Source organism: Glandiceps talaboti, chromosome 4 (genome assembly GCF_964340395.1).
Source record: "Glandiceps talaboti chromosome 4, keGlaTala1.1, whole genome shotgun sequence".
Lineage (NCBI taxonomy): Eukaryota > Metazoa > Hemichordata > Enteropneusta > Spengelidae > Glandiceps > Glandiceps talaboti.
Window position 1 is genome coordinate 6261097 of NC_135552.1, and position 27779 is coordinate 6288875.

Genomic DNA, 27779 nt, shown 5'->3' on the forward strand with positions numbered 1-27779 from the left:
TATGTCATTTTGACCAATTTCGGCGCATTGGTGTGGCTTGTTATCAAGTGTACATACACACATTAAAAATATTCCTTTTCAGATCTGGCGTCTGGTTTTAATACGTATCTACACATGTAGTATTGCATCCTGGACCGGTACATTCTACACAGGATATAGCGTCCAAGTTTAGGTCTACACAAAACTTGAAGTTTTACCTCTCAATATTAGCATACAAGGTACATAAATTGGACCTCCGGCAAATATTAGATAGAAAAGAAACATCACTCAGTAAAACACCTTTAGAAACCTTCAGAATGTTTTACACCCACTTTTGACCAATTGAGATACTTTCTAGAGCAATGGAAAAAGTCAATATGGCAGCTACTTTAGAACGTTTTTGTTATTTGTTCTGTATGCAGTTCTCCCTCTGTGTTTTGTAGAAATATGTTAAAAAGTAAATGAATCGTTATTAAAGGCATTTCATGAGTGCTCCCACTTTGCAATGGTGTCAAAATGAGATAGACGTAATCATCAAGTTGGCATGTGACTACTTATTCCCAGCAATGAAGGTTATTTGTGTATGAGAATTACCAAAAGATGTAGAAGGGTACATTCCATATTGTTTACGTTGAGGATTTGAATGTCAGATTTTCTTTGAGTACTAAAAAAAGTGGAATGATAGCTAACAATGCAATAAAATTTAATTTAAGATACTATTTTCTGGTGGGTTGGTGGTTGGGCTTGGTTGGTACATTAAAATGTGTCTCTGCTGTTACTTTCACCCTTTATTCATGACTGACCAAGAGGAATTTCGTTGCGTAATCGAATGTAAGAGTGCCTTCACGTTGAATAACTAAACTAAATATTTATATATTCATATTGTTCTTTTAAAATATTATAGACAGTAGTTTTGAATACAAATAATTGGGTCTATTCACTCGAATACATAACTTTGTATAGTAACGATTCAATTGATGCTATGCTATTGATCAAAAATATGTTTATATCAGATGTAAACTGAATGCCTTCAGTAAAGGCAAAAAATTAGATTGCTGTTCCTTCACACCTTCTCGAACGAAAAATTCTGCGCTACCAAACTGATATTGCATATCAGTTACTAGATCAATAAATAAAACGTAGCTTTGGAACTTATTATTCATATCCTCTTCCCTAAAAGTTGAGTTTGGTGTATTTTCAAACCGCTGTAACTTTCACTAGAGTCCACCATTTTAGTTCACTATACGAACAGTCATATTTGACCATGTCTTTCCACCGGGGTCAATCTTTAGCAGAGGATGTGTAAATGTGTTGAGTATTAGACGAAGTGACATCTTTGACTTAATTCGCCCCCGGTGACCTCTTCCCTGGGGCTGTGAAGTCAAAAGTGTCACTTTGTCTCGTACTACCCCTTGACAGAGATGGTAGTTTAATATATATGTGGGTCACAGGTCGGGTAAAGGTGGGTAAACTTGACTTTTTGTACAGTAAAGCTCAACTGAATCTCTTCTTTCGTGCCAGTATGGACAGGACTTCATAGATTCTTTCCAGATATCATCAGAGGATCGAAGGACAACACACAGTATGTCAGTATAGTGTTGTCAATCCATTACATTGAATATATTGTTTTGCATAATATTTACCAAATTGTAAACTCCAAGAAGGGGTTCTTCAAAAATAAAACTTTTAATTGAACACTACTGAGGCCTTTATATGCAGTCCATATGTGTACATTAAATTTCATCATCCACCTAGTATTACACCCATCGTCTTCAGTTCTTAATCAGAGAACTTGTTCATAATTCATATTTATTATAATGCATTATTAAGATGACTGAAGCACATACACATTACAGTAATATTAAAATAAGGTGCACTACTTGACACTGCCTGGCAATGAGAGCACTAGCAGACATCTCCAAGGGCTGTCATATATTAACTATTGCCAGTGGCAGACAACTGAGAGAAACAGTTGCTACATAACAGCATAAGGGGCACGATGTCTTACTAACACCGAATAAGGGCAGGCAATGGGTATTTTATAACATGACATTCTCAGACACACATTCTATTCTTCCCAGTCATAGCAAATCTCTGGCAGGACTCCCATGCAACATTAATAGTGCCCTAGGGAAAAAAGAGAATGAATACAGTACCTTCTGTATGCAAATGAAGGTCACTATGGGTCACTAGTCCATACCATGTGACACGATCTCAGCCAATCATTGGAGGCTGTACAAAAATGATGAGTTATAATTGAATCTATTGGACAGCATAGTGAACACAACTAAGTTATATGTAAGATCCTTGTTTGAAACTAACATGTATGGTGTAATATCATACTAATTTCAAGGAGTGGTTGACCCAGAGATATTCTTGCACAAAGTAGTCAATGCATAAAGTTACAACACTAAACTCTTATTGACTTTGAAATCTATCTTTATTGTCCACAAATCTAAATTTCACCAGTGCATAAAAACTATTATGCATGATTGTGCAAATGAGACAATACAACTTTTGAATGCAATATTTACATAAAGCAAAGCTCTTCTAAAATGCATCTTTTCTACAAAGGATACCGTATTAGCATTATGAACACTGTTCTCAAATTTCCACTTTTCAAGCCACTGTCTCACCTAATGTGAAATGCGATATGGGAATAAACTATTAACTTTTGCTGTTACTTTGTTCATGAAAGCTCCAATCCATTCTCAGTTAAATCAGGGGTCGTCTCACAAATGGAGTTCAAAATGTTATCAAAATAAAGACACTTTAGAATCCAACATGGCCACCAAATACTAACTCTATAGAAAAATAAAAGCTGGAGCCCCAGTATTTTTTTTTCGTTATTCAAAAGGACCAAAAGCAGCTTTCATTATAGCAAAGTTTGAATAGATTTTAAGAACTTTGTGAAAATAATCCCGAGGCTTAATTTAAGAAAACAGAACCATGTTCTATTTCAGCTTGTACAGCACAGCTTGCCAACAACAAATTATACTAAACTTATTACAACTCAGATTTTCATCCAAAGGAAAATTTGTTATAATATATCTGTATTATAATAAATATCAATATTTTTTGAAGGTTAAAATAATATTTTATCTTTCATATCAAGTATCTATATTTTGAAAGGATTGTGTATTATGTACATTAAAAGCTATGGACAAACTCTGCAGGGGTTTAAATTTGGCACAGACAAACATCACACCAAACAAGCTGTTTTAAAAATGTACATTACTGCATGCTGTGAAGGTACGTAGGTTTGTAAAGGGAACTCAAAATGTAATATACGTGTATTTCAAGCAATAATGAATAAAAAATCCTTCCTCTGATTACAACTTAGGAATTATACACAATGATTATATACAGCAGATGCTGATTTATATATTATTTTCAAATGAAACAAATGCAAAAACCGTTCCTGGGTACTAGTATACACTTGTTGCATGGCTATGAGGGCACTAATAATACCCTGAGGCTGAAAGCTGGGGGGATTAGTTGTTACATAACGGCGCAAGGGGTATTATGATGTCTACTAATGCCCGAATAAGGCCAGGCAATAAGTGTTTTATAACACACCATACTCTCAGGTACATATTCTTTCAATAGTCAAAACAAATTAGTGAAGACACCCGTGCTAATCTGACCGTTGTCCTACAGAAAATGGAATACAACTAGTGCCTTGATCACTCTATGCAAATTGAAGCCGCTATGGATCACTAGTTCATACTAGGTGTTTTAACTTTAATTACAGAATGCATTTGGACACAATACACCTCGAGCACTGAAACTCGAACCTTTTATGATTAGAAAATACAAATCTATTGTTCGTACAGGAGTCATAATGCAAAGCAATATTACCATGGTATTATACACGCATTCTCAACAGCAAATTATGTAGATAAAAATAACACATTGCTATCAATTTTACCCCTTTATATATTTACACGGGTTAGTATTACAATATATTATATTTACACCAAACTGAAAATTAATTAAGGACTAAATTACCCATGGTATCAATATGGTCTCTGTTATTTCTTTCCTAGACCTAGCAATCATGATTTAAATAAAGTAACTCCATATACACTGCGTAAGTATAAAAACAAAATTCGACTGAGTTTTGAATAATACTGTTTTGAAAATAACAGACAACACTTGGTCTGTTTTGGAACTTGAACACATTAAGTTTCGTACACCAAACAATGATTTTTATGGAAGTTTACATGTAATAAATATCATGTAGTAAATTAATTCTACTGTTATAAATACAAAAAATTATTTGAAGGTAGAGAGAGAAATCATAATGCCAAAGCAGTAATATTTTGTAAATATGAAAGTTAATATTTAGATTGAAAATACATTGGAACACATTCAAGTTTTTTTAGTGTTTTTTTTTACACCAAACAATATATTCTTTAAATTTACATAACTGCATATTTTGAAAGTAAGTAGGTTTGTACACTGAGGGTATTCAAAATGTAATGCACAACTTATAGTTGTGAAGTACAGTTTTCCAGAATATAGTTACCAAAGATGATGCATAGAAACAACAGAGTAGTACTAGTAATGAATACACGTACCTCCAATACTTTTATCAATTAAAGTATATAAATATAAATATCCTACCATCAATAAAACCGTTCAACATTGTATTTACACTGGATAGTATTTCAATGTATAATAATATTATGTTCAAACCAACGAGGAAATTAGCGTCATTAATTTTGCACCATTAACCTGCAATTATAGTTGTCGCAAAAATGTCTTTTTCACCAACATGATATGGACTAGAGTAATGGCAGATTTTGGGGTTTCTTGTGAAATTCATGTTAATTTTTGCCAACATATATCATTGTGTTCCCCATTATCTGAGCAATTAAAAAATATATGTTGGCAATTTTTATTTCAATATTAAGGGTAATTTTTGCAGCTACTTTAGAACGTTTTTGTTATTTGTTCTGTATTCAGTTCTCCCTCTATGTTCTGTAGAAATATCATGTTAAAAAGTAAATGAATCGTTGTTAAAGGCATTTCATGGGGGCTCATTAATTTCCCACTTTGCAATGGTGTCAAAATGAGATAGACTTAGTCATCAAGTTGGCATGTGACTACTTATTCCCAGCAATAAAGGTTATTTGTGTATGAGAATTACCAAAAGATGTAGAAGGGTACATTCCATGTTGTTTATGTTGAGGATTTGAATGTCAGATTTTATTTGAGTAATAAAAAACTTGGAATGATGGCTAACAATGCAATAAAATTTGATTTAAGATACTATTTTCTGGTGGGTTGGTGGTTGGGGTTGGGTGGTACATTAGAATGTGTCTCTGCTGTTACTTTCAACCTTTATTCATGACTGACCAAGAGAAAGTTCGTTGCGTAATCGAATGTAAGAGTGCCTTCACGCTAAATAACTAAACTAAATATGTATATATTCATATTATTCCTTTGAAATATTAGAAAAGACATTCTTCAGATACTGAATTTATCATCTTTATTTTATGCTACGTTGTCCTTTATCCTGTTTTATTTTAGAATTTCGATGAAATAACGTAATCAAATGTAACAGCGGAGAACACATCTTTTCATGTTGTTCCCTTGAATTGACATGTAACTCCAACCAAATAGCTACACTAGTAGAAACGTAGACAATGCATACGACATAATGGCGTGAGTGAGAGACTAGACAGTAGTTTTGAATAAACACAATTGGGTCTATTCACTCGAATACATAACTTTGTATAGTAACGATTCAGTTGATGCTATGCTATTGATCAAAAATATGTTTATATCAGATGTAAACTGAATGCCTTCAATAAAGGCAAAACCTTAGATTGCTGTTCCTTCACGCCTTGTCGAAAGAAAAATTCTGCGCTACCAGACATGATATTGCATATCCATTAGTTACTAGATCAATAAATAAAACGTAGCTTTGGAACTTATTGTTCATATCCTCTTTTGTAAAAGTTGAGTTTGGTGTATTTTTAACCCGCTGTAAATTTCACTAGAGTCCACCATTTTAGTTTCACTATACGAAAAGTCATATTTGACCATGTCTTTCCACCGGGGTAAATCTTTAGCAGAGGATGTGTAAATGTGGTGAGTATGAGACGAAGTGACACCTTTGACTTAATTCACCCCCGGTGACCTCTCCCCTGGGGGCTGTGAACAGTCAAAAGTGTCACTTTGTCTCGTACTACCCCTTGACAGAGATGGTAGTTAGGTGGGTCACAGGTATGGTAAAGGTTGGGTCGTGCCAGTAAAATCAATTTAATACTAGACAATAATTTTGAAAAAAAAATAATCAGGTCTACCACTCAAGTAGTTGTTTTGTCAACTATTTTTTTCCTTGTTACCACGTCTACTCAAATAAAACCTACCTAAGTGTACCCATTCATTCTCATTCAGGCTACCAGTCTACCATCCACAGACACCACCACACGATCTAGCTATAGGTAGTGTAATCTGTTCACCTTAAGCTTATGAGATTCGCCAAGTTTTATTACAAAAGGGCGATGGATATATTCACTTGTTTCAAAGATGGTAGACTGTAATTTGCTAGTTAAATTTCAGTAATTGTACGTGTATTAATGGCTTACAGCTCGATGTAGTTTTAGTGGAGATTCGACTAACCCTGGGCTTCGCATCACTGTTTCATAGCTGACCCCCACCGGCTACCTATTCCGAATATATGCATGAACCGTTTATTGTTTCGATACTGAGAGGTATGACATGCAAAAATATACATGTACTAGTATACAGTGATATTTTCTCTATTTTATCGATTAAGTATAATATCTATTGAGATCAGAAGTGCATATTTTTAATCAGCTCACACATCCATATAACACCAGAGGATGAGTGCATTCTTAAGATCTAGCGTAATTACTGAAAATCACTAATTATGCAAATAACTCATTAAAATTACAAGCTATACGGTATTATCAAACTTTATGACACATGCACTTTGTTATCATTAATGTATGTACTAAATTACTTCGATTCATAATCATATTTTAACATTCTGAATGACTTAGAAATGGCAAGTAAAGTCAGAAGGAACATTTGAACTGTTTGTTTTATTGAATTTGCCCAAATTTCAGCGATAAAAAATAATTTTCATTCACTCATGGTTTTCATAACCCTGCCATATAGGGCGTCGATTTAATTCTTTTTCATCTAATTGAAGACATTTAGGGTCGTTTGGGTCATGAGAAACAGAATTAAGGCTGTCCTTATATATACCTACCAATTACTGTTGTTATCTTTACAATATAGTAATGTTCTGACTGTTGCTATGGACATGGTCTTGTTGATAGGCATATTTCATACATGTTTTGATATTTTTTTGGCCTGACTAACCAAAAATGTTGTTATCTTTGCAAAATATACTGGCATTAATGGCTGTTGCTAAGGCCATATCAATGGAAGTTGACTATAATCACATGGATTCATGGGTTTTCATTGCCTAACCAATGGTTAAGAATAGGGTCTTGGGGCCACATTTTATTTTTAGCCCCCTAAGACTAATTTTGAAGATAAAAATTGCCAACATGTATTTTTTTATATGTGGTCCTATAATGAACGTAACCATATATGTTTCATAAAATTAACATGCATTTCACACGAAAACCCATATGCCCCTGCACTACTAGTAACCTATCGTACATATGTCATATTCAAAGGCAATCTTTTTCTTTAAATGTTTGCTTCAGATAACATAACTTCAGAAAATAGGATATTATTTCATATTTGTTACGTCCATTTTTTTGAGAAAGTATTTCGACCTAAAGACAAGGTAATTGTTGGTCCCAATACAATACTTCTGTGATAGTTTGCTGAGATGTAAATGGAGACAATTTATATTTGTGACCTAGCTGAACACAATATGCAGCCTGTACTGTACAAATTCAACTTACGGTCTTAAAAGGAGTTGTTTATCTGGAATTGGATTATTTTCTAAAAGACCAACGATACTTTGACAATGTGATTTTGTTTTATTTGGCCTAAGCCATCATCAGCAATAGTTCAAAAGTAATTTCCTGCATTGTATAGCTATAAATCAATAGCTTAATTAGGATAGCATTGCAATTATTATAATGTCCTGTTTATTCTGTCTTGATGTAAGCTCGTCCTATCCTACTGGGTATTCTCCACGCCAAAATCATAAGTATGAGTGCCAAAGCAGCGGTAATTTCCATGGCAACAAACGCACCAGCCCAATCATAATGGATTGCTATGTAGCTTAGTGGAAGCCCAGATAAGACAGCACCAACTGAAAAGAACAATGTACAATAATTATTATGAAAGGATCAGTGAGAAGAGTGCCATTTATTATTTTTGCCACTCAGTCTGACGTCAAACGTTTCTGACAACTGAGACACCAGAATAAGTTTTAACTCTGAGGTGTGTGTGTGTGTGTGTGTGTGTGTGTGTGTGTGTGTGTGTGTTTTGTCGGGAATATGACTAACACTTAAAAAGATTGCAACCATGATACCCGTCTGAGTTGTCGAATTATAAGTGATAAAACAAATATCTCGTTCTGGCTGAATCAAGGGCTTGGTGTATATTCGGCAGAAGGTAGCATATTATGCTAGTTAGGTAAATGTTAACCAATAGCATGTATTCCACTTAGTAAATAGAAATCTTTAATTTTGACTTACCACTAGCTCCTGATGAACCAATAGCATGGGCTGTACCGGATAGATGTTGTGGTGAATGTTCCATACATAATACGCCTATTAGTGCTACTGGTCCAAATGTACACTGACCAATCAAGAACCCGAGGAATACAATCCATTGCTGGACAGAACAACAAACACAATATAACAATTACCTACAACAGTTATTTGTTGGCGTGTTATTTTCCCCCATGACCAAATCTGAAATAACTGCTTCGAAATACTGTGTTTTGGCAGGTTTTTGCTCAAAATTTTGCCACTCTACTACTTTACCAGGCACCACTACAGCTACCGAGATTATAAGAATGACTGTTGCACTGAATAGTATAAGAAGTGAACTGTTAGGGGGTAATGCCATACCCTCACAATGACATAAACTGTCTTGTTTTCTACACTCATGAGTACAAGGAAAAATCTAACATTTTGATTTTGAAGTATTCCATTCAACAATAACTGTACTTAGGATATGATGATAAATAAACCATGTCACTCCCCTACAGTCATATCTTACCTTGGAAGAATGCGCATCAGTCCAGAATACTAGTAGATGAAGTGATACATTTAATATTAAAAAATATACCACCAATATCGGAAACCTAGCACTTCCACGCCTTTGAATACCATACTGCCATTGAAATAAAAAAAAAATACTGCAACATTAGTTGTGTTATTGAATTGTGCTATGTTTATAAATGAATTTATGGGTTTTATTTTTTAGAAATGAATTTAGACATTCAAGAGTACAATGGTAATTTTAACGTTAGTATTGTATGGTCATCAGCAGTATAGATGACTAACAGAGGTCTAACGGTCTACAATGTACGTGATTACTTTACATTACTTATCCGGGACATCTGTAGTGCAGATGAAGCTTGTGTTGCTGAGAAAATCAGTACATCATCTAAATTGACATTTTCTCCAAGATTTTAGCAATCTGATCGGGCAAAAATCCTAATCACAAAAATCAATATACATTTCCAACCATATAAACTCTCTTATACTGATACATGTTTGTAATAATCTGATTATCAAGGACTAAAATATTACTTCCAATACATATACTAGTAAATGCTCACTCTGCAAATGAAGATATTTCAACCCCAATGTGGCCGTTTGCTTCTTCCAATGGGGATGTCATTCTCCCTCCTCATATGGGACTGATTGCCATCCCATAGTATCGTATACGCAGACGTCAATATTTTGGGCAGTAATATTATAATATAATTCGCTTGAATGGACATATCATATGATACTTCACTAGATATATGACATTACTGCAGTCACAAGTCATAATTACCACACTATAAACTACAAATAGACTATGATTCCGGAGTGACACAGACATAAATACCACCAAGTAATCAAAAATTATAAATGACCAACTTGAGAGTATCATCGACTATGTTGCATTAAATGCATTTTATGTACTTCACCTTAGCAACCTGTCTATCTGTTATGTAACCACCAACGATATTGCCGACAGTAGCACCAATCTGTAGTGCGCTGACGAAGGCACTTGCTGAAAAAAATAATCACCGTTTGTTCTTGTCATACCGGGTGTCATACACAATATCAAATCACAGTTTAAAATACTATAAGTATTAGACATGTCGAATCCATCTAACATGACTGTCCTTTCAAATGTATGGACGCCTGATTGCAGTACTTTTTCTACGCATGGATTCTCTTCTTAGGGTAGCGCTACTACCTCAATAGCAGAACAATAGATGAAACTGTTAAATACTTCTCAAACTTATAAAGTACTACGCATTCATATATCTATTACTTGCAGGACACTTCGTTATCACAAGTAATTACAACCTTTCATGAACATACACCTTCAGCATGAAGTGCTTATTTGGTGTGATGGACACCTCTTTCTCTATTTATACACAGGAGTAGTTTTTAAGTATGCACGTTCTCTTCGAGCGTCTATCATATATGTGTTTCGTATTTTTGGAATTGACGTACTTAACTGAGTACTGATGCCAATTTCCTGTGTAAGATACAGTTGAGACCAATCTATACATCCACATACGATACCAAATGCAGCACAATCTACTAGGAACAGTACCCATATAAATGGACTTGTGACCAGATCCCACACTGTGTCTTCTCCAACGATTTCAACTAAAGGACAGCAATGGTGAGAACAAGAAAAGACATTAATCTTATAGTATTTACAGTTGCGCAATATCTCAATAATACTGGCCATTGCTATGCTAAAATTTTACTAATGCAATGAATATCCATAGAGCTAAGTGGTGACTCATTTTTTACAAGTAATAATTTACTTTTAATTAAGTTAAAATTTAATAATGATACATTACCATGGCAAAATAGTCTAGGAGCGTGTGATCACTTGACGTCCTTCAAATGATCATCTTCCAAGTTATTTGCCACCTCAATCATCGTCTTCAAAGTTTGCTAAGCTCGAAGTTCCTCCTTTGAAAGGCAACCCCATCCAAGAGCACATATGCGAATAAACATAATTGGGTGATACAAATGGCGAAACCAGCAGCAATGAAGTATATGAAGAACAACACTCAACTTTCTATAACTTTATCACCGTACTGTGTGCAAGTCTTTATAACCATAGAATTTAATAATGAACTTAAAGTGACCGTATGGATGAGAATCGGATCGAGAAATTTGGATTTTTAATTGATATTTACTATGTTTTATACGTGAAAACACAGCATGAAATAACATGTCAAGTTCTTGTTTGTAGCTCATAATTTGCGAAACATTACAAATGTGTAAAATGTTTGTTATTGTACGTACAAACTGTTTACAATTATTTACAGCTTTTGCCATGTATTGAATTACGAACACATACTTGGTATATGTTGTTTCACATTGTTTTCAAGTTGGAAACATACTGAAGTTGTTCTGTCCATTAAAAAATCCAAAACAACAACCAATTCTCATCCATATGGCCACTTTAAGATCCAAGCAAAGTAGGTTAACACACATCAAATATTCATTGACAACAAAATATCATATAGTGATGCTCTATTTACCTTTGTCTCTTTTCAACTTTTCGCTAACATCTGATAGAATGTCATGAAATCCAACATCTTTTGGAGAGTTTTTGACAACAAGAAAACATAGCAAAGCTACAAAGATAGCGAATATTCCTACAAAAGACAAAGATGTGAAAATGGCTGCAAAGGTTAAAAACACACTGTGGAAAATGGCACAGGCTTACAGCGTCAATAAGGCACAATGTTTTTAAACGTCTACAATGGAATGTGAAAGTGCACTCGTCCTGAAACTATACATTAATATTCATCAATATTCATGAACCTTCTGAATATTAAATAGTAGTCTTATCTAATTATCCAGTCACATGTAAATTTTAGATCTAGACTCAATGTCATTAAAGTAGCAGTTGTGTGATTCTGATTGCTCCATTTGCCCACTATATTCTAATACTACTTATCGTGCCGTGCTACAACGAAACTCACTCGGAAATCACGTAACATTACATTCGTGGCAGCGGTGGGATAGATTTCTTACGACCTGCATGAAAAAATTTTACTCGACTCGCTAAAATCTACATCGCTTCCACAGTAATAAGAGTTATATATACATTGATTTCCAACCTCACATTATCACTAAACTGCAACACAGGAACAAAAGAGTCCAATAATCTCGATATATGTGATATCAAAATTGAATAATGGAGTCCATTATTCAATTTTGATATAACTTATATCGAGATTATTGTTGTTGATTGCCATTTGAATATGCGAGATGCTTAGCTATCGGCTAGTCAAGTGATGCACTGATGCTGTCATAGCTGACAGCAATAAATTGCATCATGAACATGTTATCTGAAACATGAATAACGATACGAGAGAGAGAGAGAGAGAGAGAGAGAGAGAGAGAGAGAGACAGAGAGACAGAGACAGAGACAGAGACAGAAACAGAAACAGACAGACAGACAGACACAGACAGACAGCCAGCCAGACAGACAGACAGACAGACAGACAGACAGACAGACAGACAGACAGACAGACAGAGTTTGGTTGTCGGGTTTCACTGTCTAGTGTTGGCTAATTTTTGTATTGTTATTAAATTATATATATGTATAGTTACTTGCAATGAGTAGAAGAATAAATGAATAGAACTAAGAAATCAATATTAATACCTTTCTAATTAATTATGACAATTTGACTATAAGCTATATACCTAGTGTTTGATTACAAACCCTCCATCCATACAACGGTGCTATAATTGTTGATAAGAATGGGGCCAGTACACCAGATACATTTATGCTGGTCGACAATAGGCTCCACATAGTACCCAACCGAGCAGGCGAAAACCACTGTAGAAAGAAAGACAACATAATATATGATATGTAAATGACCTTGTTAATATGTTGTATATGTATATTACACTGATCAGCAAATATTTTGTTTCCATTAGCTGGTGAGTTTTGTGCTTGTTTTGTTGTTGTTTGTTTGTTTGATTGTTTGTTTGTTTGTTTGTTTGTTTGTTTGTTTGCTTGCTTGTTTGTTTGTTTTTTTGTGTCTTTTTCATCCTGCAACCCTATCTCTTCAAAACATGATGATATGTTAGATGGTGGACGTGGTAATAACAGATAACAGGTACAGATAAGATAGAAACATAATTTCTAAATCAAAAGTATATCCTCCTCAATATTCACTCCAACTTAACTTGGACAAAAATTCGGACCTGTGTTAAACTTGAAATTAAGTTTTATAAATGTTTTCAGTTTTTACACATTCAAAATGTCTATTTAAAATCTAAGTGAGATACAATTGACAATTTTTTCATGGGAACTAATACTCCATATTCTTACCAGTGCAGTTTTTTTATATAATATAAAAGCGAACATATTATCTCAGAAATACTACAGAAATAATTATATATACTAACTAAAAAAATCTGTACTGTTGAAATTCTTTCACATGCAAACAAAATATATATCTGAATTTACAAATCTACACAGTGAAATGTTAAGTATTACTAGTAATACTATAATTACAATCGAAATCACGAAACCTGATGCAAAACATCTGACACAACCAAAACTCTTACTAAAATACTGCTCCATGGTATTGCCTGGCTCATCAAAAATCTTACCGACAGAGACATTTATCGAAAAAATGGATACCATATTAAAACTGAATGCCTCCCGTATAAGGGCAAAATCATTAATATTCATGGCATGTTTACCAAAACCAAGAATCAGTTCAAATTTCGTTTCACTTACGCAAGTCTTTATTTTTAGAAAATGATGAGACAGACATACACCCCCCCCCACACACACACACATACATACTCGTATTCAGTTTAAATCTGGTTTTAAATTATTTTCGTATGTATGTATGTATGTATGTATGTATGTATGTATGTATGTATGTATGTGTGTGTGTGTGTGTACATTAGGTGTTTTTAGGTGTACATTGGCCTGTGTTTCTCTGACCCTGGCAAGGAGTTTCATAGATCACGCCACAAAAATTTTACTTTTTTGTCTTGTCCTTTGGGGACACCAAAAGTCATTTTATTCACTACACAAATGTTTGATTGTGGGCCATATTCGATTGAAAAACAATAACATTGTAATGTCACTGTGGTAAATTGACACACACAAGTGATTGACTGAAATTATACTTTCAAACCATGAATATCAGTGTTGAAAGGGGTCTTTAATTTATCTTTCTGTGTGACTCTTAGTAATAATATTGATAGATTTTTAATCAGAAAATATGAAGATGAGAATACGTTAAAAAAATTAGATAAGAAATAGATTGGTAGTACGGCGATACATTGGTATTAGAAGTACGCAATGATCTAAGTAATGACTTTTGCAACATTGTTGATTAGATACATAATTATCATTATGCCTATAGAGTTTTTTTGTTGTTTTTTTTCAGGCAAGATGCAATATATATTACTATTGTTACATAACAATTTAAGTATTTTTCCGTCAATTATTAGTAGAATGATATTCAGTTCTTTGTTCCTTTTCTTCTCTACTGTTATGTAAAATGTTTTGGGCGATGGGCCGAGGCCTTAGCATTTGAAATAAACTTAACTTATAATTACTATTATGTATATTGCTCCAGCGTCATTTTGTCAAGGGCCGGGCGAAGAGCACAGCAGTATGTACAATTATATGGCGACTAGAATCGGTCAAGTCCTCGGATTGGGCGTTCGCGCCTCTCGTGTTTCCCCCCATCATAATAAACCCAACATAGTTGGTGGGCTGTGCGTGTGGGTCAAGTCGAAATCGACGAGCACATCAGAACGGCAAAGTGAACACGAAGCAGCCCAGCAAAACTACGATGTCCGAGCTGATCTTGCTGCCGTGTATCGATCTTTCCAGTATTATAATCTCAGTGAAGGGGTGTGCAACCATCTGACGGCCAAGGCACCGAGGAGAGATGGATGTGGTCAGCAAGTGATGCTTGTCATCCCTTATGGCCTTCACTGGAAAGAGGTAACGATAAGATTTTTAAGGGATTTGAGAAAGAATTCTTTTGCTTGGACTCTTCACCCATGTTCGAATCCGCATATAATAATCATACGTTAACCTTTAAACTAGCGCTAATGGCGTTGTAGCACAAACTGAACAATACGCATTATTTCCTTCTTTAAAAAAATGTTTATCCACATGTCAATCTATCATTGATGTTACCTTTGCAATAAGCACCGCCATTTCACAGTTGCTACAGCCATTTGTTTTCACTTTTACAATTGCTATCCACTTGCGTATCTAGCCTGTTGTTATCTATGCCACATACACAATCACCAGTCGATCGTATCACTTGTATGAAATTGGTGACACCTATAAAGTATCATCAATTATTACAGTCATGACCACTAGCCCGTGGGTAGGCAATGAATCATTGCCCGTGCCAATCATGTGTTACTTATCTTATTTCACCGAAAATAATCTGAATCAAAGTTGGGTTGTCAAAAATGAGCCGTATTAGGGAGCCTTCAGTATTTACAAGGGGGAGGGAGGGTCGGAGGAAATCACACATGGTCTGTTAAGAAAACACGACCCTCCCCCATTCTCCATTCGTAAAAGGTGACCCTCCCCTTTGCCCCATTTTGTAACACATGACCCTTCCCATGATATTTGCATATACTGAACGTTAATCAATATTCCCATTATATGTATACATACAAATTAAATGATTTTGACTCTGTATTAGAAAGCAATATTTGTCATATACTACCATTGCAGGAGTTATATAGAAACGCCTGTGATCAGAACGAAAAAAAAGTATACTTTTTATCACTATCAAACTGACAAACATTGATACAAAAACAACACCGGGTCCCTCTGATGTAGGTTCATGCACATACATGTACTTGTCTGTGGTTCACGCGACTCTTTTATCAGTTTGTCTGTGTGTGTGAAAATTTTTCATGTTGTAAAATAACATTCGAGTAATAGTCTTTCTGGTCCTAAAAATAAACTTTCACTGTATAGATTATATGTTGAGTTTTGGGCGAAAAATCGCCAACACACCTGACAACACAACAAAACATACACACGGCATTCAAGTCTGCAATGACTACTTACAACAGATGTGATCGTGGAGTTTGTATTTTAGCAACTCTGTTTATGTACGGTCCTTTTCGAAATCTCTTGAACGGATTTTGAAATCTAAACGACAGAAGACATCTGAGTATTTCAGAAGAACCGGATCAATGCCACTCTTATAGAAAGGCTACCGTACGCGTCGTCTGTCGACTGTTGGTTCTGACAGGATACTAGTCCTGCTTGTAATGCAGGTGCACGTGTTTCACTCTCCATGGGGAAGGAAGGGCCGACTCACTCCGTATTAATGTTTAGCTTTTTACAATTATTAATACAATTTTGATGATAATTTACAATATAGAGGGACTTTAATATTGAACCAAGGCTGTTCGGACATCAAATATGATTTTCTCACTGCTACTCCACACTTTATCATGTATGTACCTTCAAACCAATCATAGCTGCAATAATTGTAGCGTTTTGCTGTGATTTTGAGGGTTTTTTCGTCTGTTTTGGTGACTTTTTAAGGTTTGGTGTTTAACCCGTTAGGTGATCTGACACCAACACGTAGGTCATATCAAATATGCAATCAGCCGACTTTTCTGTCATACGGTAATGATGAAACCTTCAAGTAGCGATCGTCTATTTCAATATGGAAAAGTCTAAATGAAGACTTTCGATCATCAACAAGTAGTTGCAGAATTGAAAGTCTGTGGATGTGACAAAACAACTGGTCAGGAGGGTGTTGGTCGTTTTTCAAGGGCATGCCCATGTCACTACAGGAAAGAGTGTGTGGACATTTTGTGAAATTGCTGAATTCATAGACCATTGATGGATGGTCTGTGTTAAAGCACATTACAAATAGAATTCGACTCTTAGTGCAAAATTCAAAATTAATCTATGAGCTTACACTAGAATTTTGTGTTACAACATGACTAACTTTGACAGACATAAACACACCGATAAGAGAGTCGTGTGAATCTAGGGGACCCGGTTTTGATATTTATACCAGTGTTTGTCAGTTTGGTAGTGATAAATAGACTTTTTTCGGCACCCTCAAAGACAGTTTCCATTGTACACCACTGATAAAACGATGTTCTGATCACAGGCGTTTCTACATAACTCCTGCAATGGTTGTAAAGTAACAAACATTAAAAAACTGGGTAGTGACCTTTCTCTTATAATCATACACAATCTAGTTAGTATCTAAAACGTGCTTTCAATGTTGTGCATACTCTGGTCACTTGTAACACAGTTCCGATATCATTATCATCATCATCACCTTTACCTTCAGCATTGCGATTATCAGTGTCACTGTAATCTGACTCGCTGTTACTACTTGTGGCATTACATGCATCACTGTCCGTGATCCCTATGACATTCAAAACTAAATCATCATCATCACCATCATATTTTAACAACAACATTCACGGACAGTGTGAATGATAAGGTGAGATAGTACATTCAACAAAATGCATCGTTTTATTAAACAATTTCTTACAATATGTGTATTTATATTTTTGTATTTTGACATGTAAAGTACTCGTTGACTGCTCATCTCACGTTTACATCTCAAAACACACAAAATAAATTGACAATAATTGAATATTCAATTCGGTCACAAAACTACGGATCATAAAATGTGACCCTCCCCCAAATATTGCAACACAAAATATGTGACCCCCCCCCCCCCGATTCCTCCTGCCCTCCACCTTGTAAATACTGAAAGCTCCCTCACCACTGAAAATATTACCATTTCAGGAAGTGGATGTAATCGAATTTACAGTGTTGAAAATGTTTTGAAAGACTGATACGCTCATACTGTGAGCTTACAGCACTAGCCTTATGAATTTTCATCTCCCGTAAGGAGAGGTTATGTTATGCTTCTGTCTGTCTGTCTGTCTGTCTGTCAGTGTGTGTGTGTGTGTGTGTGTGTGTGTGTGTGTGTGTGTGTGTGTGTGTGTGTGTGTGTGGACGATGTGGCGGAAATTTGATGGGGATGTTTCAAGGTGTTATTCCACAGATGGTTTTCAAGACACAATGGCACACCTTGTCCTAGCTACTATGGCCAAGGCCTCACCAATGGCCAGATGCCATTACATTTTGCAAAGATAACAACATTGTTGGGTAGGCAAGTGAATAAACCTACAAATATGTATGCAAAGTGCCTACCAACAAGGAATACGCTCAGTTCAACAGCCAAATGATGGCGTGTACATGTAGCAAATATAATAAGAAGGATGGGTATACATATAGATAAACATTTTAAAAAAATTATCACATGTATGCCTAGTAACAAGACCATCCACACAGCAACAACAACATGATGATGTACACAGCAAATGTAATAACAGGCATTGGTAGCCATGTGGATAAACATTTAACAGAATAATCATATGTATGCCTATCAAGATAACGGATAAACATGCTAAAACAATCAGCATAAACTGTACATTCGCGCTATTTAAAAAATATTTTGGGTTAGATTCAAGGAATGGATTGTCATGTGAAACAGAATAAACAATAAGGCCACTCCAATGAGTAGTATTTGCGTATTTCATTTTAAAACATAATATTTTATTGCATTCTTCAAGTTATCTTACTTTCCTTTCTGACACCCAATTCTGTTATTATTGTAGGTAACAGCGAGCACTTTAATAGGAGTAGACATGGAAACAGGCGAAGTTGTTGAAGGAGACGGACAGCCTGATGAATCAGTTATAGGTATCCACCATACTATTTATCGAGCTCGTCCTGACATCAAAGTGTCTTTCCATATGCATCCACCATACACCACAGCACTAGGTAAGTATAGCAAATGTTCTGACTTCTCTGCAGCATTACCTTCAGTCAGCATATACGTCCCTATTAGTAATGATATGATCAACATGGCTGTTGAGTGTTGGCTGCCAAATAATCGCCCTGAGCTTCTATTAGTTCCTCTGTTGTGGTTCCGAATTTGCCGATTTTCCGAAAAGTGGCACAGGGCTAGTTTTCGGAAAACTCCGGTAACTTTACAACAATCCCTCCTACCTTAAAATTATCTGATCAGGTATTGTTGTCTTCTACTTTTCAAAGGTTTCGGAAACCTGGTAAAACAATGGGAGAAATCAGTAAATCTGACAGAGTTTGCTTCGACTTTTGACACGACAAAGTTCAACGTTTATTGCATGCAGTGTGCAAAATCAAATTCAAATCCAATGGTAATGATCGATATCCAAATTTTACCAGCGCGGATCAGATCTTGTGGTATCTTTTTTGTAAGTCAAATTGACCCGTCGCGATTCAGATCATTGGTAATATCAAGTTTACAATGACATACAACACACGTGGTTGGTAGAATTTGTCTAATTATCACTGTGTTGACTAATTAGGACTTCTAAGACATTTAGTCTCATTTTAGGTGTTAATGCATACATTCATCCACATTATGTGCAGTCTTTGTATCTGAATTTTAACTTTTTGTATATAATACATTATGAATAACAGAAAAAAAATTATATAGATGAAATAAATTGTTGTGAATATTAAACTATCCTTTCTACTGTAAGTTTGTTACAACAAATGACAAAATGCTGTATCTTGTTCAAGTTCAACATTGTTTGATCTTTATGTGTGTGTGGGGGGGGTGGGGCTGTAAATACATGTCATAAACTTTATCAAGGACCAGTAGTTTTCCATAAGAACCAAAAACAACAACAACAACAACAACAACAACAATAATAATAATAATAATAATAATAATAATAATAATAATAATAACAACAACAATTTTGAACTTCTTGTGTGTTACAACGTTTGTAAATCATTTGATCTACCAAACTTTGGTCAAGAACCAACAGTTTTTACTACCTGTATGTCCTTATGGCCAACGGCCAGTTTCTCTTAATTTCACATGGTTGCAGGTCACACCTCTGTTGACATTACAAAACAGGCTGTGATGTAGCTACTACTAATTGCCATAAAAGGCGAACTTGTCGTGTGCCTATGATTATTGGATTGGGTACATGGAGAAGTCCAAACGATACTCTGGGCCTTAGTTGAAGTGAAATTCAATAAACTTACCAGGTGATTTACTATCGATGTTTGTAACCACGGCAAGGTCTATTGTATTTGAAAGTTATAAACGCAGATGTTATACTCTGTTTACTGTTTCAGCCACTCTGAAAGATCCAGAAGTGTTAATGTCCCACCAAAATGTGGTTCAGTTTTACAATGAAATAGCATATGATACAGGATTTAATGGGCTTGCTACGTCGTCGGAGGAAGGAAACCGACTAGCTAGTGTGCTTGGTAACAAGAGTGTTCTCATGATGGGCAACCATGGAGTGTTGTGTGTAGCTGACCATATCGCCAAAGCATTTGATAGGATGTATTATCTTGAACGCTGTGCCATGTTCCAGGTATGGTTTATAATGTTGTATATACTTATGAGTACAATTAAGATGTTTGATATTGCCATGGAAGAGTCTTTCTGCGTCACTGTGCATTTGTGTGTGTGCGCGCGCCCCCGCGTGTGTTTGTGTGTGTGTGTATGTGTGTGTGTGTTTGTGTCGCTTTGCATAATATGTATGCATACGTGTGTGTGTGTGTGTGTGTGTGTGGCAATTAGAGAAATGCAATTATCAGATCAGTGCAATACAAACTGAAACTTCTATTTTTTTCCATATTAGGTGTTAGCTATGTCAACAGGCAAGGAGATAAAGATTTTTTCAAAGGATTTCATAGAAAGGATGACACAGATGTGTAGTAAATCACAAATGATGGTATGTCATCTCGCCCATTTCAACAGCATGAAACGACTGTTACTCAAAGAAGAACCAGACTTCAGAACCTAAATAATGAGTGATGAGAATGTGAAAAGAAATAATCTGGAATCCATAATCTATTCTGGTGTTACTGCTGAAAATATCAGCTAGACCTCAAATCTTTCACCAACGTTAACATTAATCATTTACTAAGAGATGTCTCTCAGAACTTGCAACGCTTTTGATATTACTCGGGTAGTTGAGCCGTATTCGACTTTCTAAGATAGACACAAACTAAAACCATTGAGGCAACTTGTTGATACAACTGGGATAAGCTATTGAATGGAGTTTGTTTAATACTAGTCTCAGTAGGGAGTTCAAGTTCCATAACTTGCAGTGTGGTGTTTAGGACTTCCAATGATTACATTATCGTGATGACAAGGTGATTAGAATCACACAACAGAGGAACCGCTATCACCAACTTGTGTAATCTACCACATACAAGAACAATAGATTTACTAATAGTTTGTCTTATTAGAACACTGAAGGCTCGATTGCATGTATTATTTACACTGGATAATGTACATTCTCTTTTTTAGACCATTCATCGTTAATGATGAGTTTAGACCTAGTTAGTTTTCACAGTATGTATATTTTTGGTAAAGACATTAATCCGATTTCATGTTCTTGTTTGTTATTGTCCAACCTTTCAATCGTATATTTAAATCAGTTGGTCAGTAGTGTATTTACTTAGGAATTAAAACCTTGGTAACATCTGAGGGATATTTAGTCAAACCTTTCTAGCATAGCTTTCCATACTTACTACTAATTTTGATGTAGAATACTTTATATTAACTGGAGTAGATTTTATGACAAAACTCACGACGTTGGGTGCAAGGGTAGAGTACTTGGGGTGTTTGCATGAGTGTTTGCAGTGTTCTGTGCAACTGTACTGTAATGTGCAGGTGAAGACATATCTAAATATATCTCATATCCTTCACAAGTACAGTAGTGTACCGCCAATCATTTTCCCGGACTGCATCAACTTGTGGAACTGCCTACCGCAACACTTGGTTGACTGCACCTCACTTGCCAACTTCAAGCGAAAGGTTGCAGTCAGTCCAGAATCGATTGCAAATCGTTTTTATTTCTTTTGTAATTGACTATGTAATGTCCATCAATTAAATTCCATATTTCTCTTAAAAACAATCATTAATCAATAAATGTTGTTTAATATTTGGTGTTTAAGAAAGAATGATATGTGACTTTGGAACTTGGTGTTTGGGTATTGATATCGAAATTTGAAAATTCGTTTTTGAAACTCAATCAAACATCAAACCACAAACAATGTTTCACATTTTGAAAATTTAGGGGGCTATGGCAGAGTATTAGGGCGTGTTTATTTCAGATAATATCAAAGTGAAGATCAAAGGAATGCGATGACAGATACCGTCCAAATATGAACATATCCTAGTGGACATCCTAAATACAAGTAAATTGCTACTTCGTAATCCATGTCTGAGCGGACCTTCATTTCTGGAGCTTAAATCACACACACACACACACACACACACACACACTTTTCATCTCCAATATAAAACCTTCCTTACGGAAGGTAATATAAATTTAGCAGCTTTTTTGAGCCAGACGATAAAATGCAGCAGTGTTCCAGACTTGTGTCGAGTCAGACGACGTTTTGTTTTAGGGTTTCGTGTATTTAAGTGTAGCAGCCAGAGGTCAAGACACATTACCTTGCAAAGGATCTTCGCACAAGATGGCCAACCAACACCCTGTATTAGGCCATTCACAAACCAAAGCGATGCATAGACATATATTGAATCAAATAACGTGAAACATATATTGACAGCACCACAAAGAACCAACCCCACAGACAGCGTCACACGTGAACTTATCTTGTCAACAAAGTAGCCACTGAAGACTTTGCTGATACTATACGCTATCATTAAACTGCTGCTTATCAATCCTAAAAGATATAACAGAAACAATAATCAATTATCACTATTTTACTAATTACAAGTTGTATACACCTGCAAACCGTCAAAGGAATATCGAAGCGACCTTGAGCTGCATTAGCTGTGCGTGTCAATTTTCAATCAGACAGCCAACAATATACGCAACAAACCAGCATTTTACTTATCAATTAGAGGTCTATTTTATCCATAATTAGTACCTGTAACAGGGTGAATCGTGAAATCTTATTTTAGGATGCGAACCCAACATGTAATTTTGATTTGATTTGATTTGATTTGATTTGATTTATTATAGCATATGTACAGCTACACAAAACTCATTTATACATGGATCTACATGTATAAGCTATCACGCTATTAAATATATGCACATTACTTAGCAGTGGTTTGACTAACTGCTGCTAGTCTCTTCGGCTAGTAATTTCAATGAAAATAAAACACGACCGGCCCAAAAGTTGACGAACAATATCATGAATATAATGCATTCATTTGCGACTATTGTTCTGTATTCATGAGTGGCCCAGTGTGACCAATAATATCCACATGATGCATACACCATTTACTGCCTGTCTCATCACTGGTTGTGTTTGATGCAACCAATCAGAAAAACAATTAAGAAAACATGGAATTTCTTGCTACTCGTTTGTCTAAATGAAATACACCATTTAACCTCAGACCCTGTCATCTGAGATTTAACATAAAGCAACTAGATGAAGACATGTGGGAGCCAGTGTTTTGTGCATTTTAATTCATATTATTTTGACAAGAAGTCACAAAATCACCAGTATTCATTCAATCTTGTTATCTTAAAGTGTAGCATGTGCAGTTTCTATTTGGTTGTATCAAACAGAGCCAGTTAACGTCAGCACAAATGGAATGGAAAGTACATAAATAACCGGCAGGAAATCACCATATGTTACGTTCTTTGGGTACGTCTATATTCATCAGGCATACGTGTGTTAGTTTGAAACGAGCCCCCCCCCCCAAAAAAAAAAAAATGTCATATCGAGACCTATATATTATTACGGGGAAATGAGGGTAACAATAATGACAGGCGTTGATTCCAGGAAAACCTAAAATCATGCAAAGTGTACGTTATCCGGATAGGCAGCGAAGCTTTCGGCAAGCATGTTGGTACCAAGCTTACTGAAAGGGGCATGGCATGTGCAGGATGACTACACAATATATATAAATAAACATATATAATGTATATAATACCACTTACCTAATTCACTTTTGCTAATATCTCTTTCTTCAATAATATATAACATCACATTTGTAAACGATTTTCTAGTGGCTATGTACAGCATATATATAATATACATAGCACAAAAGATTCCGGCTTGGTGTCCACAGTATGACCCCATCGTCACGCTTCGCATGGTACGTGGTAGGGTTTGCCTCGATTACAAGTAACAGCTTGTCGTTGCTTGCGTAATTAAGTGTAATAGTAGGCTGATGAAGCTCTAAATAACATAACATCCAGTGCAAGTGGTTGTTTTGTGCAGACACTGTGGTGTATGTTCTGTTGGTGAACAATTATTTATCTGCAGACAAACACTGATTTGCTTTCTCTCGAGCGCTGCATGTGAATGGCACAGTGATGTTACTACGAAGGGTATTTGACCAGTCAATGTAGGTTACAACAGATTGGTGGCGCTATAGCTTGTGAGAGAAAGTTGAGTTTCAGGACAACAGAGTATATTAAAGTGCAGGTAGTGATGATTATGAAGTTTAAAAAATAGCCCAATATGTTGACCTATATAACTCCGCATTTTGCAGCTAATTGCAATAGTGACATGTGAAAGCTATACCGCATATGCTAAGGTTAAGTACATGTATGTGAGCTTGTATATATGGGTGTACGCTTATGCATGGGTACGTATGTATTTACAAGTACTAAAGTATGTACATGTACATGCTGTATATACCGTACATGGCTAGCATTGTACATGTAGTGGTGATTTGTAATAATATATATTTGACTAATGCATACATGCATGCATACATACATACATACATACATACATACATACATACATACATACATACATACATACATACGTACGTACGGAGGGACGAACGGACGGACAGACACCGCACCATGCCTATAGCACTACTGAACCTTGTGATAAAAAAATCAATTATCGAGTAAATCAAACTGTCCTTTTATTTGTTGATGATAAAATACCATTCTAATTTCTGACCTGGTGTCGTGAACAAAAAAATTGCATGAAAAGGTATTCGCGTTACAGAACCAATAAAAAGTTGTGTGTAAATCAGTACATATCGAGTAGGTATTAGACAGGCGTGTGTGCTCTGTCATAGATATATCCGTTTTGTCATACATGTATATATTTATGGACGCGTGAACAATTTAGGAGAGGTTTTTTGTTCATGTTTGAGAAAGTGTGAGTTATCCCAGGGCATAGGTGGGTGTATAGTATCGCTACCAGACTTCGTGACCATCGTCACTCAGTCTAAATTTCCTTTCAGTGGCACTTTGAAACAAAATTCAGCTTTCGCATTCACTAGTATTTACATAGGAGAAAAAATGGGGAAAGGCGGTGAATTCTCACCATTTGAAATTGATGGTGTAGTACGTACATTTCATTCGCTAATGTTCTTCTTGCAGACGATGCAGGCGTTTCTCTCAACACCGGAGAAGGAAGGGACGACTTACTCCGTATGCAAGTAGGGCTAGTACATGACCATGAGTGAAAGACAAAGAAATTTGTACAGATAGAAATTTAGAATAGAAAAGAATTTGTATAAATAAACTTGCAAACAATTCGCGCAAAATCGTTGTCAGCAGTTTCACCCGTTTCTAAAATAAGCATGATCATGATATTTTTTGGAGTCTCGTAATCTGAATTTGGAATATGTATTTCACAGGATATCAAAAGTTCACGATTTCAGTCTCAGCTATTTAAGTACATCGATGATTCTGTCACGGTCCTTTTTTTCGCAACAATGTATTATATGTTTTCTGAAAGATTGTAGATGCAAAACGGAGCAAATAAAATTGATTATCTAGACGGGTATAGTTTGATTTTGACGTTAACGACAAACTTTCAATTTACACTAATATAAATAAGAAAATATACTTTCACCTCGTCGTAGACATTAAATGATTGGAGTATGTGATGACACATACAGTCTTTGTTACTGGATCGACAACGTGTTACAACCAGTCACTTTTGAGCAAATGTTTTTGATAATGGATAGTCATGATGTCTGCTAGCTACAATAAACGATACAGGAGCAGACGTACATCGGTGACGGTAATTTATTTTTTAAATATTGAACTGTAGTAACTGGGAAGTCAAGATTTATCAGGAAAACGGTGGCGGTACGGTATGATTAAAAGTGTGTTATGGTTCGATACCCCTCCCGTCTCTGTTGATCTTAGTATTGAAGTGTCAAATATTGATTGATAGTTTCCCTGATTTTTCTCGGGGAAATCGTATAGGGGTTGGGTGTATCAGACAGAGTCCCAGTCGATGTTGAGATTCTAGCTGCAGGAATGTTCATGTGCCGATGCAACTGCTTTGTCCCTCATAGGTAGTTTACAATGTTCCTCGATCCTGGTTTTCAGTTAGAAATCAACGACATAGACTAAGAGTGTGAATATTTCCCACATCAAACCGAATCAGATAAGAGGCATTCATTGTGAGACACATGTGACCGCTTTCCTTACAAGGTACCTTATATTTCACCACGCAGCGTTGTTCAGCTTTTGTAAATCATTGGGTGAGACTAAAGTGCGTCGGAGTGTAGTATGTTATGAAAGCCACTGAAATTGCATGTTTCTAATAAATCCGGCACAGTTTCTCGAAAATGCTCTGTGTATGTATGTGAGGGTTTGGGAGCTAATCCCATGACTATTATTCAAACAATCTAAAACAAATATCAATTACAAAATACGGGAAGTGGTAGTTAGTGTATGTCTCACAGCATTATATATTAAATTATATTTATAAGTACATCCCAACCAGTTACAAGAAGAAAACACAACACTCTTTTATCATTTGGACAAAAAAACAGAGCAAACTAACATCCGACCCTCGTTGAGAAATCCACCACATAAAAAGCAACCCCTGTTTTCGCCAATAGAATAGGCAGACTTGAGTCGAGTATACACCAAATATATCATATGCTATACTCAATATGCTATACTCACAATTCTGAATCGACTGTTTTCGAGTCCTGTTATATTACCAATAACGATCAAGCTATGAAAATGTTAAGTTTACTCTTACTAAAGATTTGCTAGTTTCACGGGGTTTACGGAAAAGGACAAATACAATACCTCAGAATATAATGTTGGTTTCTTATATAGCGCATTCCCACTCCATGCTCAAAGCGCTTTACAATTATTACCCCTGGCTCGGATCAGAACAGCACAACGGCCCTTTTGTCTTCCTCAACTCCCCGGGGAGCATACAATCCATTGCAGCCATTTAAGCGCATAGGATTAAAGCCTTCACATTGCAACCTACATCCTACCAGGTCCCCAGTTATACAGCTGGGTTGACTGAGGCACATTCGTGGTTCAAATCTTGCCCAAGGACTTTAGCCACTCAGAAACAAAAAGCAGGCAGCGACGGGGCTCGAACCTGCAACCTGTAGATTCCAAGCCGGTCATGCTAACCATTCACCCATCATGACTCCATATCTCTGAGAGATTCGACATGGCTGCGGATACCATGACTTGACAGTCGACGTCTATAGACTAAGTCAAAAGTGGGCGAACATGCATCAAATCTGTATATGACCCACTCTGGCACTCGGATGTTAGTTCGATACACAGCTACTTGGTTCCCCGAGATATGTATCAGAATGTTTC

General features: G+C 35.8%; 2 protein-coding genes across 2 annotated transcripts; one reads left to right on the forward strand and one right to left on the reverse strand.

Moving 5' to 3' along the window:
- Window positions 1-6805: 6805 nt before the first annotated feature.
- LOC144433945 (glucose-6-phosphate exchanger SLC37A4-like) lies at window positions 6806-24614 on the reverse strand. Its single transcript, XM_078122356.1, has 9 exons — window positions 24156-24614; window positions 22691-22923; window positions 12861-12996; window positions 11687-11803; window positions 10635-10793; window positions 10097-10182; window positions 9175-9288; window positions 8646-8784; window positions 6806-8257 (listed from the first exon to the last, which is right to left on the reverse strand). The coding sequence occupies exons 1-9, from the start codon at window positions 24310-24312 to the stop codon at window positions 8091-8093; spliced, it is 1308 nt and encodes a 435-aa protein (XP_077978482.1). The 5' UTR covers window positions 24313-24614; the 3' UTR covers window positions 6806-8090.
- Window positions 14815-21029, forward strand: LOC144433611 (putative aldolase class 2 protein RP493). The gene is made up of 4 exons (XM_078121948.1): window positions 14815-15138; window positions 18831-18996; window positions 20350-20594; window positions 20865-21029. The coding sequence occupies exons 1-4, from the start codon at window positions 14815-14817 to the stop codon at window positions 21027-21029; spliced, it is 900 nt and encodes a 299-aa protein (XP_077978074.1).
- Window positions 24615-27779: the final 3165 nt, after the last annotated feature.